The 15,703-nt window shown below is 63.8% G+C and overlaps 2 protein-coding genes across 15 annotated transcripts; one reads left to right on the forward strand and one right to left on the reverse strand.

Moving 5' to 3' along the window:
• Window positions 1–359: 359 nt before the first annotated feature.
• RAP1GAP (RAP1 GTPase activating protein) lies at window positions 360–6,548 on the forward strand. 13 transcript variants are annotated; one of them, XM_052691729.1, is made up of 20 exons: window positions 360–473; window positions 1,087–1,344; window positions 1,435–1,473; window positions 1,542–1,739; window positions 2,198–2,292; window positions 2,367–2,445; window positions 2,526–2,579; window positions 2,703–2,786; window positions 2,858–2,958; window positions 3,046–3,175; window positions 3,427–3,654; window positions 3,726–3,812; window positions 3,883–4,017; window positions 4,719–4,787; window positions 4,878–4,984; window positions 5,049–5,123; window positions 5,908–6,019; window positions 6,103–6,190; window positions 6,257–6,312; window positions 6,397–6,548. In XM_052691729.1, exons 2-20 carry the CDS (start codon window positions 1,246–1,248, stop codon window positions 6,403–6,405), a joined length of 1,845 nt encoding a protein of 614 aa, XP_052547689.1. In that variant the 5' UTR covers window positions 360–473; window positions 1,087–1,245; the 3' UTR covers window positions 6,406–6,548. The 13 variants fall into 13 exon arrangements, 11 of the variants coding, with proteins under 11 accessions (XP_052547689.1, XP_052547686.1, XP_052547688.1 ...); XR_008208749.1 differs by lacking the exon at window positions 6,397–6,548 and having other exon boundaries at window positions 6,108–6,190; window positions 6,257–6,334; XR_008208750.1 differs by lacking the exon at window positions 6,397–6,548 and having other exon boundaries at window positions 5,956–6,019; window positions 6,108–6,190; window positions 6,257–6,334.
• An 800-nt stretch (window positions 6,549–7,348) lies between these two features.
• Window positions 7,349–15,046, reverse strand: ALPL (alkaline phosphatase, biomineralization associated). 2 transcript variants are annotated; one of them, XM_052691737.1, is made up of 12 exons: window positions 14,946–15,046; window positions 14,039–14,139; window positions 13,839–13,958; window positions 13,598–13,713; window positions 12,561–12,735; window positions 12,311–12,486; window positions 10,516–10,659; window positions 10,364–10,433; window positions 9,314–9,448; window positions 8,906–9,097; window positions 8,712–8,831; window positions 7,349–8,629 (listed from the first exon to the last, which is right to left on the reverse strand). In XM_052691737.1, the coding sequence occupies exons 2-12, from the start codon at window positions 14,094–14,096 to the stop codon at window positions 8,370–8,372; spliced, it is 1,566 nt and encodes a 521-aa protein (XP_052547697.1). In that variant the 5' UTR covers window positions 14,097–14,139; window positions 14,946–15,046; the 3' UTR covers window positions 7,349–8,369. The 2 variants fall into 2 exon arrangements, with proteins under 2 accessions (XP_052547697.1, XP_052547698.1); XM_052691738.1 differs by having other exon boundaries at window positions 14,039–14,116; window positions 14,946–15,036.
• Window positions 15,047–15,703: the final 657 nt, after the last annotated feature.

Below are 15,703 nucleotides of genomic sequence, written 5' to 3' on the forward strand. Positions count from 1 at the left end.
AGGGCGGGCGGACAGAGGGACAGACAGGCAAATGGACTCACTGTCCCTGGGGACGGGGGAGCAGATGTGGGAGCGCTGTGGATACCGAGGGTGGGAAGACGGGGGCAGCCTGGCTTCTCAGGGGTGGGAGCGCGGTGGCTCTGAGCACGGACGGATGGAGGGGACGCCGAGTGCCCGGGCGGAGGGCACGGGGCCGCCGGATCCCGCTTCCCGCTGCCCATCCCCGTTCCCCCCGCGGGTCCGCTGCCGGTTACGGAGGCGTTTGCTCCTCTCCTGGGGTCGGGATGGCGGTGCCCGGTGCCAGTGCCGGTTCCGGTGCCATTCCCGGTGCCGGCCGCCCCCGTGCGGGCCGCCCCGCCCCGCTGCACGTGACGCGGCGCGGCGGCTGCGAGCGGTGGGGCCCCGCGCCGCTGCTCTCCGGTACCGGTACCGACCCGGCCCCGAGCCGCTCAGCTCCGCTCCCGCCGCCCCCGGTAAGCGCCGCGCAGCCCCCCTCCCGGGGCTGCCACTACCGCCGGTGTCCCCGGGGCCGCGCAGCAGCGTGGGGGGCCGGGCCGGGCCCGTGACCTTCAGCCGCTGCCGGTACCGGGAGGAGATGGGGGGTCTGGGGGTGGGGGTGGGGGGCGTCAGCCCCTGAGTGTCCCCAAACCTCCCCAGTATGTACCCTACAAATTGCCTCCCCCCTTTCACTCCCAAACCTGCTCCCCGTCCCTTCCCCCCCCCGCATCCCGGCCCCATATTCCATCCCCCCTCAACCGTATCTCTGCAATCTGCCCTCCTTGTTACCCCCAATCCCCGCCCTGGCTGTACATTTGGGTGTCTCCCCCTCCCCCCACACGTACAGAAGGGCCCCACGGATGCTAAGGGGGAGGTGCCCCCCGCGGGCTTTGCACGGGGCTGGGGGGGGGTCGCGCTTTTTGCGCGGGCCGTCGGGTCGGGCTGCGCTGCGCGTGGGGTCCCCGCCGCTGTCCGTGGTGCTGCCCCGCACCGCTCCCGCCCGCCCGCAGAGGGCGCCCCGTGGGGGTCGGGGGGGGGGTTGGACGGTCGCACTCTTGGGGAGGGGGCGGTGATGGTTTTTCCCCGCAGCCGGACACCCCCAGGGGACAGCTCCCCGCACCCCGTTTCCCCTCAGACAGGGCCACGATGGACCCCCCCGGCCCCTCCTCGGCCAGCTAGCTGCGTCCCGCAATCACTGCCACCCCCCGGTGAGTTGTTCCCTCCCCTGGGTGACCTCCCGGCACCGGGATGGATCACACAGCCCCCGGTGCCCCCCGTACCCCATGGCCGTGTCCCATAGGCAGCAGCATGGCCCAGCAGCACCGCACCGTGCCCCCCCCGCTCAAGGTATGTGCCAACAAGGGAGTTTGGTGGGGGGGGGGAATCATACAGCACTGAAGAGTTCCAGAAGGGCTTCACCCCCCCACTGCCTTGCAGACAGAAGAGGACTACATCCCATACCCCAGTGTGCACGAGGTAGCGTGGCCGTGCTTCCCAGGTTTGGTGAGGTTGGGTGGGTGGGTGTCAGGGAGCACCCAGCTCAGCTGTGGGTGCAGGTGCTGGGCCGGGAAGGGCCGTTCCCCCTCATCCTGCTACCACAATTCGGGGGCTACTGGATCGAGGGCACCAACCACCAACTGAGCGGGGCCCCCGAGCCCCCCCTGAACCCAGCACCCGGCACCCGTGTGCGGCTGGAGGGCAACCACACGGCCAAGATCTACCGCAAGCACTTCCTGGGCAAGGTGGGCACCGGGGAGCACATCCCTGTCGGTGTGCATGGGCACAGGGGTCCTGTAAGTGTGGGTGCATGTGGGGATGGATGCTGATGGACGTGGGGGATCGATGGCATAGGTGCTCATGGATGGGGTTCTTCATGCAGATGGGTGCGAATGGTGATGGAGACCCCAGAAGTGTGGGTGCTCAGCAGGAGTGGGTGGTCATGGGCAAGGGGACCGGTGAGGATGGGTGCCCATGGGCGTGGTGACCCTACGTGTGTCTGTGGGAGGAGTGGCCTGCGAGGATGGGTGTCCTCAGGAATGGGTACCCCACAGGCACGTGCTCATAGGTCTATACTGGAGATCATGGGATGGTGAGACGGGTGGCCCCGTTGCGTGTGTGCCCATGGGTGTGAGTGGCCACTGGTGGGTCTGTGGGTGCCTCGTGTGTGAGCACCCATGGGTGCCCCCCTGGCTGCTGGCAGGAACACTTCAACTACTACTCCCTGGACCCTGCACTGGGCCACCTTGTCTTCTCCCTCAAATATGATGAGCAGGAGCACCTCCACCTGCTGCTGCGGTGAGCAGGGCAGGGGGCACCCATGGGTGCTGAGTTTGTGTGGACATGGCACCCTGACTCCTCTCACCTTGCAGCACCCGATCCCGCACCCTGCACGATGTGGTGCCCATCTCCTGCCTGGCCGAGTTCCCCAACGTGGTGCAGATGGCCAAGGTTGGTGCCCTTCTGCCCACCAGCAGCACCTATGGGTGCTCCTCAGCACCCACTCCTCAGCACCCTGCCTCCCCCTGCAGCTGGTGTGCGAGGACATCAACGTGGACCGCTTCTATCCCGTGCTCTACCCCAAGGTGAGCACAGTGCATAACCCCAACTCCCATCCCTAACCCTAACCCTAACTCTACTCCTACCCCAACCCCAATCCTAAACCCATCCCCACCCCATCCCTAACCCACCACCCCACGTCCCCCCAGGCCTCCCGCCTCATCCTCGCCTTCGATGAGCACGTGCTCAGCAACCACTTCAAATTTGGTGTCATCTACCAAAAGCTGGGGCAGGTACCGGGGTGTGGGGCCAGGGTGGGAATCTGGGGGGAGGGTCCGGGGGGCACCCACTGCTGTCCCCACAGACCTCAGAAGAAGAGCTCTTCGGCACCACGGAAGAGAGCCCAGCGTTCACCGAATTCCTCGACATCCTGGGGCAGCGGGTGCAGCTCCGTGACTTCAAGGGGTGCGTGCAGGGTGCAGGATAGGAGCACCCCAAAGGGTTCCTCCCTTTCCTCCCCCCAAAAAATCCTCTCCCCTTAATGCCATGCAGCTTTCGAGGAGGGCTGGACGTGACACATGGGCAGACGGGCAGCGAGTCAGTGTATTGCCACTTCCGGGACAAGGAAATCATGTTCCATGTCTCCACCAAGCTGCCCTACACTGAGGGCGATGCGCAGCAGGTGGGGGCAACAGGAGTATGGGGTCATTGATGAGGTACAGGGGTTGTGAGGGCTGGGGGGCCATTTTGGGGTGTTTGGGGATGTTCAGTGGGGCACAGGGGTTCCTGAGGTAGTGCTGGGTGCTGGAGGGGACATAGGAGCTGCTGGTGCCTCCTAAGTATTTACGGAGTGTTCATGACCTCATTGAGCAACGCCAGGGCCAGGGGGACGGCAGGAACCGACGTCATCCCCCTGTCCCTGCGTCCCCACAGCTGCAGCGAAAACGCCACATCGGCAACGACATCGTGGCCGTCGTCTTCCAGGACGAGAACACCCCCTTTGTGCCCGACATGATCGCCTCCAACTTCCTGCACGCCTTCGTGGTGGTGCAGCTGGAACCCGGCGGCCCCCAGGGGCCCCTCTACAAAGTGTCGGTCACCGCCCGCGATGACGTCCCCTTCTTTGGGCCGCCGCTGCCCGACCCTGCCGTCTTCAGGAAGGTGAGCGCCCCCGGGTGCCGCCCGCAGAAGAGCCCCATTGGCGCCCACCCAGCACCGCTGCCGCCCCGCAGGGCCCCGAGTTCCAGGAGTTCCTGCTCACCAAGCTCATCAACGCCGAGTACGCCTGCTACAAGGCCGAGAAGTTCGCCAAGCTGGAGGTGCGCGCTGCAAGGGTGGCAGTGGCGGGTGCCGTGTGTGGCCTCGCGCAGAACGCTGGGTGCCGTGCAGGAGAGGACGCGGGCGGCGCTGCTGGAGACGCTGCACGAGGAGCTGCAGGGCCGCAGCCAGGCCATGCTGGGGATGGGCCCCGACGAGGAGCGCCCCGACAACGGCTCGGCCCCGGGCTTCTTCGAGTCCTTCAAGGTGGGGCCGGGAGCTGCTGGGGGGCGGGGCCTGGTGGAGGAGGCGGAGATATGCGCAAGAGCCCCGCCCCTCTGGGGCCACGCCCCTCTGGGCCGCGCCATCCTCTGCACTCCAATGCATGAGCACAAAGCCACGCCCCCTTGGTACACAAGGCCACGCCCCTCAAGCTCACAGCCCTTTGCTCCACGTGCCATGCCACGCCCCTTCTCTTAGCCCCGCCCACCCACCTCCCGTTGACTGCCCTTCGATAAGCCCCGCCCCTATATCAACCCTGCCCTCCCATAGGCCCCGACCTCTGACAAGCCCCGCCCCTCCCGCAGCTTTGATCTCCCACAGGCCCCGCCCCTGATAAGCCCCGCCCCGCAACAACGCCCCGCCCGACTCGCTGCATGCCCCGCCCACCTCCCTCCTGGCTCCGCCCCTTGCCAAGGCCCCGCCCCTCCCCGCTGTCGGCCCCGCCCATGACCATACCACTTCACCTCCGCTCTTCTTTAAGCCCCGCCCTCCTGCTCGCCCTGCCCTCCCATAGGCTCTCCGTTCCGGCGTGCCCCGCCCCCCCTAGCTCCGCCCCGATCTTGGCACGGCCCCTCCCACCCCCCGCCTGGCCCCGCCCCTCCGCCCGAAGCCCCGTTCCTCCATTGGTCCCTCTCCCAAGCCCCGCCCCCTGGCCCCGCCCCCGCCCCTGACTCGTGCCGCCGCAGTCGCTGTTGGTGCCCGGGAGCCGCCGGGGCCGCCGCGGCAGCGCCATCGGTCTGGGCTCGGTGGAAGAGGTGCGTGGCGGGGTGCGGGGCGGGATGAGGTGAAGTGCAGGCAACCCCCAGCCGGCCGCCCCCCGCTGAGCGCCTCCCGCCCTCCCGCAGGCGCTGCTGGTCCCCGGGAAGAGCCCGTCCCGGCGGCGGCCCGGCCCGCTCGGTTCGCGCCGTTCCAGCGCCATCGGCATTGAGAGCATCCAGGAGGCGCCGGGCAGGTGGGGACGGGGGCGGGGGAACGCGGGTCGGGTCGGCCCCCCATCACCGCCCAACGCCCCGCAGGGACGGCCCCGCCCCGGGCAACGACGGCAACTCCTCCGCGCACAGCTCACCCGAGAGCCGGCGGAACCCCGACAGGTCCGGCATCGGGACACGGAAACACGGACATGGGGACATGGGGACACACAGACATGGGAATACGAGGACATGTGGACATGAAGACACACGGACGTGGGGACGTGGAAACGTGGGGACGGGAGACACGGGAACACAGGGAGATGAGGACATCGGGACACGGGGACAAGAGGACATGGGGATGGAGGGGCACAACGACACCAGGACGTGGGGACATGGGATCAATGGGATATGGGGACACACATATAGGGGGATAGAGGAACATAGGGACACAGGTATGGAGGGGCACCAGGATGCAATGAGACCAGGTGCCACGTGGATGGTGGCAGTGGGATGGGGCAGCAGTACGCGTGCAGTGTCACGCTGTCACCCAGTGGCACAGGAGCTGGGCAGCATGAGGACCGGGTGGTGCAGTAACACAGGGATGGGTCGGCATGGGTACAAGGCAGCATGGGGACAGGGTGGCACTGGGACAGGCTGGCACCTGGTGATACAGGAATTGGGTGTTGTGGGACACAGCAGCACAGGGACGTGACTGCTAGTGAGTGCGGTGGGGTGGAGGCAGCGCAGCATTCAGGTGGCACAGGGCTGGGTGGCACGGGGACAAGTCGGTAGGGGTGGGATGGGGCAGCATGGGAACAGAGTGACACCGGGGTGGAGTGGTGCTGGCACAGGGTCCCGTTGGCAGCCAAATGGCACAGGGATGAGGCAGCGTGGGGATGGGGTGACACGGGGGGGACACGTGCAGCGGTCTGGGGTGGCACGGGGCCAGCTCTGTCCCTCGCAGGGCGGAGAGGCCGGAGCCTCTGCAGGACTTCTCCCGCTCGTCCTCCAGTGCCAGCAGCTTCGGCAGTGTGGCCGAGGAGCCGGACGAGCAGCCTGTGGGCGAGCAGGGCAGGGTATGGGCTTAGGGGGATGAGGTTGGGGGGGGGAGGTGGGTGCTGGGGATGCAGTACCCCCTCACCCCACCCTGTGCTCGCAGGACAGCCGCTCATCCTCGCGGATCCCCCGGCAGCGTGACCCCTCTGCTGATCCCCCCTGGCCAGAGGATCCCCCCGGCACCCCCCCAGGTACCTGTCCCTGCAGCATTGGGGTGCTGGGCTCACCCATGGGTGCTCATGCTCCCCCCTAAACAGGCAGCGCTTGCCACCCCGAGATCAAAATCCAGCTGGAGCAGCCTCCCTCAACCCCGGTGAGGCTGAGAGTCCATCCCCACGACCCCCCCGTGCCCCCCAATCCGGGCACAGCCCTACAGCCCTTATTGTTCCCCACACAGGGCTCGTAGCCGACCCCCAAACCCTGGGGGGGCACCGCTGAAGGAGGGTCCCCGCTGTGCCCCCCCCACAGTGCCCCCCACCGCTCACATCCAGGAGCTGAAGCCATCGTCCCCACTGCGGGATTGGGACCCACCTATAGGGTCCCCCCCCCCTATTCCAGACAATCTCCTTCACCCCAATGCCCCCTTCTGGGGGGAGGGGGAATGGGTACAGGGAGACACACAGTGCAATGCCCCCCCCCCCCCCCAAATGCAGAGTGGGGCCAGACCCAGTGTGCCCCCTCCAGAAAAAAAAAAAAAAGAGAAAATCCCACAGTGTGGGGGCTCAGAACTCAGCAGGGGCCACAATGCTGCCCCCCACCCCCACTTCCCCTTCCTCCCCACTATTTTCTTTAGGGTTAACAGCTCCAGATTGGAGGGGGAGAGTTTGGGGCTGTGGGGTTTTTTTCAGCCCCCCTCCCGGGTCGTGGTTGTGTTACCCATATCAGTGTACAAATAAAAGTCTATTTATCGCTACAGCCGATGCTGGGGGGATGGGGGTTGGGGTTCCCCACTCTCTGGGGGCTGCAGTGGGGCTCAGGGCTGCAGGAGGGTGGAGGTTTGGGGGCTGGATGCCCACGTTTGTTTTTTTTTCCCCTCCCTTTCCCCTCTCTGAGCCTTTTTGTTACAAATCCCCCATTCCCTCTGCAGGGTTATTTTGGGATTTTTGGTCTGTCGCCCCCCCCAAACCCCCCCGACCCCAAGCTCCTATTTGCCCTGCAGCGGTCGCACCGCTCGGCGGTTCCCTCCGACCCCAAACCACACACAGACCCCAAATTTAGCACAGCACCGCCCGTTCTGGGAAAGCCCAGCGCTCAGGAGGGGGAGGTGGGGGGGTGGATGGTTTGGGGTGGGGACACCGCAGCCCCACTGCTGTGCCAACCGCCGTGTGACAGCACTGCGAAGTTTGGGGTGTAGTAAAAACGAAGCGAAGGTTTATTTATAGGGGATGAGGGGGGATCCGGGGAGGGGGGAATAAATAATGGGGCTGGCATGGGGCGCTCACGGTGCTTTCAGGGTGCATCTGTGTGGCACTGTGAGCAGCTGCAGCGCAGCGCTGGGTGATGTTGCACACGCCTGGTGACATTTGCACGTCCGTGCGAGGCACCACTTGCTCACCCAGGTTTGCAGGGCTGAGCTGGCACACACATGGCTGTTTGCACATGGGAGGCTCCATTTGCACGTGCACAGCAGTGGCTCACCCAGGGCAGCGCCGTGCCGAGCCCCACACGCACACCCATGGGGCTGCACCCCCCCCTCCAGGATCCACCACATGCGTGCGTCCCCATTTGCGCCCCCACAGCACTGCTGCTCACCCTTTGCACCCCCAGGGCACCGCTGCTCCCACTGCATGCATGCAGCCCCACGTGCACACCACCATCTGCACGCTCACGGCACCCTTTGCATGCTTGGAGCCCCTCTCTGGCTGCACCCCAGCCCCATATCACCCCATCTCCTCTCCCTTTGTCCCCTCCCGGCCCGCGGTTGCCCATTCCCAGCCCCTAAGGAGGTGGTGAACGGCCGACCCCGCCCCCGCTCCCCTCTCCGTGCAGTGCTGAGCCCCAAAACCGTTCCGGAGCTCAAGGAGCAAAAGCCCTACGGATGCTCACACATGCAATGAGTTGGACACAGGCGTTGGGTCTCAACCAAACCTCCCCCCTCGTCCGCCCTCCCCCCGTCTACATTTCAGGAGGGTTTTGGCCGCAGCCCCGAGCCCAAATCCCACAGCGGGCCCAGGACTCTAATGACAGGGGAGGAAGGGTGTATTTACAGGGGCACAGCCCAGCGCGCCGCGGCGGCACCGAAACCGCCGGCGCTGCTTTGCTTTGCTGCGCCCCGGTCTTTCTTTTCGCTCTTCCCCCCCCTAAAAAGAAAACCACTCCTCTCCATCACCCTCCCCCCCCTCACTTCCCCCTCCCCAAAGCCGTTTCGCTTTAGCAGAGGAGGAGGAGGAGGAGGAGGAGGAGGACGGGCAGGAGCGAGGCGGTGGCGGCGGGGCGGGCGGCGGAGCTGCAGTGCGCGCGGTTGGTGCCGATGCAGGCGGCGTAGGCCATGGCGTGGGGGATGTAGTTCTGTTCGTGCACGCCGTGCAGGAGATGCGCCATGGGGCCGCGGGCGAACACCGCCACGTCCTCACCGCCGTGCGTCTCCTGCCGCAGCGGGACGGCCGCCTGCGCCTGGTAGTTGGCGTGAGCTGGAAGGGGAGGGGGATAAAAAGCATCGGAACCCGGCCGTTGGCACGCGGCCGCCGTGGGTCTCAGCCCCGTCGCACGCACCGAAATCCACGGCGGAGACGTTCTCGCGTTCGCCCCCCACGATCTTATAGCCGGGGCCGTTGCCGTACAGGATGGAGGTGAAGGGTTTGCGGTCCACGTCGCTCTGCATCGGGGCCAGCCCTGGCGGCACGCGCGTGTCGGTGACATCCGCACCCTGCGATGGGGGGGGAGGGGGGGACGGACGGGGCGCTCACCGAAAATGGGGTTCCCTCGCGGGGTGTAACCGCCGAAGGTGAAGACGTGCGAGTGGTCGGCGGTGACGACGCTGAGCGTGTCGTGCTGGGAGGTGAGGCGCCCCGCCAGCCCCACGGCGCGGTCCAGCTCCACCGCCTCGTGCAGCGCCTGCTTGGCCTTCCCTTCGTGGTGCCCGTGGTCGATGCGGCCGCCTGCAGCCGCCCCACAGCGCTGAGTCTCAGGGCGCTGCCCAGCCGCAGCCCTGCAGCCCCGACGCCTCCTTTCCCCCCATCGCTCTCTTTACCCCCCGCTCTGCACCCCGCTTTTGCGGTGCACCTCCCGTCTCCTTCCTCCTTCCCATCTTCCTTTTACACCCCATCGCTTCTTCATCCCTCTCCGCTCCCCTCATGTCCCCCCCAGCCCCCCACCTTCCACCAGCAGGAAGAAGCCCCGCGGGTTTTTCTGCAGCATCCTTATGGCCACGGCCACCATCTCGCTGAGCGACGGGTCGGTCTCGTTGTTCCTGTCCAGCTCGTACACCATATCCCCCGGCTCAAAGAGACCTGGGGACAGCGATGCTGGAGGCGGGGCAGCCCCACGGCGCCCAGCACCGCTTTTGTGCTGGCTCAGGCACTTCGGCCCGCACCGTTTCCCATTCCTGGGCTGATTAGATAGGGATGGGGATGCTCCCGGCCCTTCCTTCCTCCCACCAGGTCAGATCCGGGGAATGGCAGTGGGTGGGGTGAGGGGTAGGGGCAGGGGTGAGGGTGGAGGTTGGGTTTGGGTTAGGGATAGAGGTAAGGGTAGAATTTGAGTTTGGGTTAGGGTTAGGGCCAGAGGTAGGGATTGGGGTTGGTGTTGGGTAGGTTTTGGGTTGGGAGCAAGGTTACTGCTAGGGGTACAGTTAGTGTTAGGGGGTAGGATTTGAGTTAGGATTAGGAGTTAGGGTGAGGAGTAGGGTTTGGGTTAGAGTTAGGGGTAGGGTTTGAGTTTGGATTAATGTTAGGGCTAGGGTTATGGTTATGGTTAAGGGTGGGGGTTGGGATAGGGGTGGGTGTTACAGTTATGGGTGAGGAGTAGGCACAGGTAGGGTTATGGTTAAGGATGGGATTAGGGATAGGGGTAGATGTTGGGGTAGAGGTTGGGTTATGGTTAGGGTAAGGGGTAGAGATTGGGGTTGGGGTTGAGTTTGGGTTAGGAGTAGGGTTTGAGTTTGGATTTTTCGAGTTTGAGGTTCAGGGTTAGGGTTATGGTTAGGGTGAGGAGAAGGAGAAGAGGTTAGGGTTAGGGGGGTTACGGTTATGGTTAAGGTGAGGGATAGATGTAGGGTGAGTTGGAGCAAAAAAGATTGTGCCCCCAGCGGGGTGAAGATTGCATCCCTATAAGGGTGGAAATCGCGTCCCTCAGAAATCCCAATCTGAGGGGTCGCCGTGCCCTGGGGGTGTCAACGCGTCCACAGGGCGCCGGGGGCCACTCACCCAGGAGGAAGTCAACACGGCTGAGGTTCAGCGCCAGCAGCTCCCTCCGGTGCCACACGTACTTGGCGACCTGTCGGGGCCACGCGGGGTCACCTCCCCATGGGGACAGCCCCCCACCCCCAACACGGGGCCGCCGGTGCCCCGTCCCACACCTTCCCCGCAGGCTTAGCGTCGTGCCAGGCCTGCACCAGGTCCTTGCCGTCCAGGCGGGTGCCGCGGTGCCGCTCCTCCTGCGGATGCTCCACGTCGCTGGTGTTCTTGGGGAACATGTACTTGCGCCCACCCCCCAGGATCACCTGCAGGGAAAATCCCGGGAGTAGAAATGCGTTTTATTATTATGGTCATTGTTTTCTCCTCTAAGATGAGCGGAGAGAGGCAACCCCCAAAGACGCTCCAAGGGATGCGGTGCCCAGGAAAGCCCTGCCGCAACCACCCCGAGGAATTTCTGGCTAGAAATAACTCTCTCCCTCTTAATCGCTCCCTGTTAATTACCCCAAGGACAGAAATAGCCATTTGCAGCAGTGACGCTGGGCAGGGATGCTCCTGTAGGGTCCCCATGTGACCCCGCTGGAGCAGACCCCATCCCGCAGCCTCTGTTTGCTTTGGAGCACCCGATGTTTGCCTGACGGTATTTATAACCGGGCTGAGATTTATTTCTTTTTTCATTTCCCACTCCCCCCCCTCCCCATTCAGAAGGTGAATTATAAAGCAGCAAAACAACACCACCAAAATTATTAAGGGAAGAAGAGGGAGAAAGGGAAAAACAAAAAATCTCTTCCCCGCTATATAATTATTTCCAGCCTGGGACAGAGTTAAAATTATATTAAAGGAAAAAAAGAAAAAAACACAGAGAAGAAGAGGCTATTAACCAGCTAAATAACAGGCTGGGATGTTTTGCTTTGGGGCTATTTTGAAGTACAGAAGCATATTTATTTACAGGGCTGAATTTCTGCAAATCCACAACGAGGGGCAGAACTGAGGGGACAATGCAGCTTTTTGGGCACGGAAGCGTGAGAAAGGGGTTTGTGCCTCACTGTGAGCAGGGCAGCTGCTGCAGCACCCATGAGTGGTCTCAGCACTTCTCCCGGAGCCCCAGCCCCGCACCCGTGGCTGCTCCCAGTGCAGCACTACTCGATCCCAGCTCTTCACCCATCAGTAGTCCCAGCCATCGTCTCCTGAAGCCCCAGCCCTAAACCCATCAGTGGCCCCATCCCAACACCTACCGAGAATCTCAGTCCTACATCTTCTTGGGATCCCAACTCTGCACCCAACAGTGACTCCAACCCCAACATCTATTGAGGATCCCAGTCCTACCAGTCCTACACCAATAAGTCCTACACCATCTTTGTGTCCCAGCTCTGAACTCTTTGGTGGTCTCAGCCCTAAACACGCCAGCTCCCAGCTCTTCCCCCATGAATAGACCCAGCCATCATTTTCTGCAGCCCCAGTCCTAAACTCAAAAGCGATCCCAGCCCCAGCACCTATTGATCTCAGCCCCCCCATCTTCTTGGGGTCCCAACTCTGAACTCTCTCTGGTCTCAGCCCTACAGATGCCAGGTCCCAGCTCTTCCCCTGAGAGCAGTCCCAACCCAACATCTGCTGGAGGTCCCGACTCTTCACCCATGACTAATCCTGGCCATCATTTTCTGGAGCCCCAGTCCTGCACCCATCAATGACCCCGGTCCCAATACCTATTGAGCATCTCAGCCCTACATCTTCTTGGGGTCCCAACTCTGCTCCCTTTGGTGGTCCCAACCCAACATCCACTCCCTTCTGTGCACCCTCGATGTGTGTGTGCTGCACCCCATCACCATGTTTTGCTTTTAGCTTTTATGTAGCCCGTTTTCATCCTGACTCTGCACCCTTTGGTGCTACCAGCCCAGTATCAGCCCATCCACAGGTGATCCCAGCCCCTCCTGGTCCCGCCATCCCCACTGCCATCCCCACCTCTATGTCAGGGATGTTCTCCACCAGCTGCCGGGCGATGTCTTTGCAGCCCCCCTCCAGTGCATCCAGGGGCATCTCTCCATCTGAGTACCAGTCACGGTTGGCTGAGTGCGCGTAGGCAGCGCTGGGCGTCGCGTGGGTCACCCGCGTGGTGGTGACAATGCCCACAGCTTTGCCTGCACCACGAATTCACAGGACAATGATGGGAACGTCCCAAAAACCCAGCGTCCCCCAAAACCTGGCTCCTCACCTTCATCCTTAGCCCAACGGAGGATGGAGGTCACCTCCTGGCCCTTGGTGGTGTTGCAGCGGTCACGGGTGACACCGGCGCTGACGCCCACCGTCCCCTCGTTGGCTTTGACGCCACAGAGGTAGGCGGTGGCTGTGCCCGCACTGTCAGGCACCTGCGCGTTGGTGTTGTAGGTCTGGGGAACAAAAAGATCTGTACTGTCATCCTGACCATCCTCATCATTGTCACCGTCCCCAAACTGGGGCTCCCCTCCCGCACTGCTCGGCACTCAGCACCTTCTGAGGACGCAACTCTGCACCCTTTGGAGGTCCCAGCCCTGTACACATCAGGTCCCAGCTCTTCCCCCATGAGAGCTCCCAGCCCAACATCCCCTGGAGGCATCACCCAACATCTCCTGCAGCCCCAGCTGCGCAGCTATTGGTGGTCCCAACACAGACAAAGGATCTCAGCCCTTCATCTTCTCAAGGTCCCAACTCTGCACCCATCTGTGGTCCCAGTGCAGTAACTACTAGATTCCATTGGTGGCCCCAGCCATCATCTCCTGGAGCCCCAGCCCTAAATCCATCAGTGGTCCCAACCCAGCACAAATGGGGGATCCCAGCCCTACGTCTTCTTGGGGTTCCAACTCTTCACCCTTTGGTGGCCCCAGCCCAACATCCATCTTTTGTGTACTCTTGATGAGTGCATGCTGCACACCCTCACCACGTTTTGCTGCTTTTAGTCCTTTTAAAGCCATTTTTAGGCAAACAGAGCAAAGCCCTCCCTCTGCACCCCCACAAGCATCCCCTGCAGGGACCGGCTGCAATAAGGGGCGGGGGCTTGCAACTTCACGACAAAAGGAGCCTTTTCTCCAGCCAAACAGCCCCAGGAGGAGAGGAGGGGTCCTGCTCCCCCTTCCCCCCCTCCTTCCTGTGGGTGAGCCCTGGCACAGCACTGGGTACAGGACACCAGCCAGCGCTGCTCGCCGCCCATGACCTAATTTCAGCTCCGCTCGATGCCTCCCGCCAGCGACCTTGCAGCGCCCGCCCCAGGCTCACCTTGGCCAGGGCGACATATGGGAACTTGTCCATCTCCAGCAGGCTCTCCTCGCCCTTGCGGTGCTGCAGCTGGCCCTTGAGGATGCGTGCGGCCGTCACGGTGGAGACACCCATACCTGCAGGTGGGCACCTGTCAGTGCTACGCCAGGACAGGACGGCATGGGGTGCAGCACCCCACGCACTGCAGCACCCGGTGAGGGGCAAAGCCACTTGATACGCCCTGGGCAGGGTCTCCCCTCACCGTCGCCCAGAAAGAGGATGAGGTTCTTGGCCACGTTCTGGTTGAGGTGCTGCAGCCTCAGTGCATCCCGCAGCGTCTCCTGTGCCTGCTGCCTCCAGTACTCGGGGTCCTTCTCCCTCTCTGTAGGGTGCAGGGTGCTCGGTGAGCTGTGCGGTCCCAAAGGGCAACCATCTGGTGTGCAGCCCTAACGAGCCACCTACCAGGAACCAGCGATGCTGAGCAGAGTTGGGCCAGGAGGGCGAGGAGGAAAGCCTTCATTGTGCCCCTTCAGTGCTCCTCTTGGGGAATGGACAGGAGAAAGCTGCGGGGCAGCACCCGCTGTGCCTCAGTTTTCCCAGCCAGACCTTTGCTCCTGAGCTCAGCCAAGCGAGGACAGAAGGGGACGTCCGCTCCCCGTGTGATCACACCGTGACCCCTGTGGGCTGTGGGGCAGCGCTGTGCTGCCTCCAACTGCACTGGGGAACGGCGGCACGGCCCCACTGCCCGCACCCCATTGCCTGCTGGGGTCCCCATTGCACGGCTGTGCCCCTCATTGTGTCCCCATCCCCATCACACTGTGTCTGTGTCCCATTGCATGCGTGTGTTTGTAGCACCTTCAGGTGCCGCATGTCCTGGTCCCTGCTGCACATCTGGATCCCCCATTGCATGTGTGCGTCCCCATGTCCCTGAGGCATGCCTGTATTCCCACCATGACTTTGTTCCCACCGTGTCCGCGTCCCCTTTTGATTGTTTGTGTCCCTAGACATGGCCCCGTGGCATGCTTGTGTCCCTCCATTGTGTCTGTGTCCTCATTGTGTCTGCGTCCCCATCTCACGCCCATGTCCCTATCCCACGGCCATGTCTCCTCTGCATCCCTACTGCACACCTCTATCCCCACCGCACATCTCTGTCCCCATTGCACACCCGTGTCCCCATTGCACATCCACCTCCCTGCTGCCTGCCCGTGATCCCATCCCACATCTGCACCCGTGTCCCCATCACCGGTCCGGCGTCCCCCCGTGTCCCCGCCATATCCCCTTGTTCCCACCGCACATCGATATCCCCTGGCACAGCCGTGTCCCCACGCCCCCCCCCCCCCCTTAGGAGTCCCTGTGCGGGGTCCCTTACCCACACAGGGCGGCCCCGCACAAAGTTGGGCGCAGTCGCGGGTCCCTCCGGGCGCGGAGCGGAGGAGGCGGGGGGGGGCAGCGGCCTTAAATCCCCCCGGCCCGGCTCCGGCCCTCGCCTCCTCCTCCTCCTCCCCTTCCTCCACCCGCTGCCGGCACGGGGGGGTGGCAGGCAGCAAACTGGGCTTACTGATGCCCTCTGCCGGGTCTTACTGGGAGGACTGGGAGCACTGGGGAGGCTCGGAGGGACCGGCTGGGTTGGGGGTGTGGAGTCCCTGGGGTCTGCTTTGCGGTTGTGCTCGGCCCCGCTCCCTTACAGCCCCTTTATGGCAGTCCCCGGGTGAACCCTCGTGGACCACGTGGGGTGGTTGATGGTGCGGTCGGGGCGGTGGGGTCGGAGAGACGGGGTCGGGGGTCCAGCGGTGGTGTTGGAGCGATGTGGTCGGGTGGTGGGCTTGTGGCGATGGGGTCGGCGTGGTTAGGACGGGGGCGCCGCGTAGAGCCGTGGGGCGCTCGGTGCTCCCCAGGAGGGGGCGGCCTCAGCCCAAAAATGCGCTCCGACGGCTGCAGGAAGCCCCAACCCCACGGGGAGTGCAGCCCCGGAGGTCGCACACGTGCGTGCACGCGAAATCGCACCCTGGCATCCTTGCTCGTGCTTGCGTGCGTGCACCGCGGCGGGTTTGCACCCTGGCAGCTCGCTTCCCCCTCGTGCAACGGCGGGACGTTTGTGCACCGACGCGTGCCCCCCTCCCCTGCACA

The sequence above is a fragment of the Tympanuchus pallidicinctus genome, unplaced genomic scaffold, assembly GCF_026119805.1.
Source record: "Tympanuchus pallidicinctus isolate F22 unplaced genomic scaffold, pur_lepc_1.0 scaffold29, whole genome shotgun sequence".
Taxonomy (NCBI): domain Eukaryota; kingdom Metazoa; phylum Chordata; class Aves; order Galliformes; family Phasianidae; genus Tympanuchus; species Tympanuchus pallidicinctus.

Bases quoted from the DNA above. Each gene is read 5' to 3' on its own strand.
- RAP1GAP (XM_052691722.1), top strand. From the start codon at position 1,246: ATGGATCACACAGCCCCCGGTGCCCCCCGTACCCCATGGCCGTGTCCC. The intron at 1,474-1,541 runs GTAGCGTGGCCG...CACCCAGCTCAG, and splicing joins CATACCCCAGTGTGCACGAG to CTGTGGGTGCAGGTGCTGGG. The intron at 3,813-3,882 runs GTGCGCGCTGCA...GGTGCCGTGCAG, and splicing joins AGAAGTTCGCCAAGCTGGAG to GAGAGGACGCGGGCGGCGCT.
- ALPL (XM_052691737.1), bottom strand. From the start codon at position 14,096: ATGAAGGCTTTCCTCCTCGCCCTCCTGGCCCAACTCTGCTCAGCATCG. The intron at 12,736-13,597 runs GTGAGCCTGGGG...TTTGTTCCCCAG, and splicing joins CATATGTCGCCCTGGCCAAG to ACCTACAACACCAACGCGCA. The intron at 9,449-10,363 runs GTGAGTGGCCCC...CGCTGTCCCCAG, and splicing joins CCGTGTTGACTTCCTCCTGG to GTCTCTTTGAGCCGGGGGAT.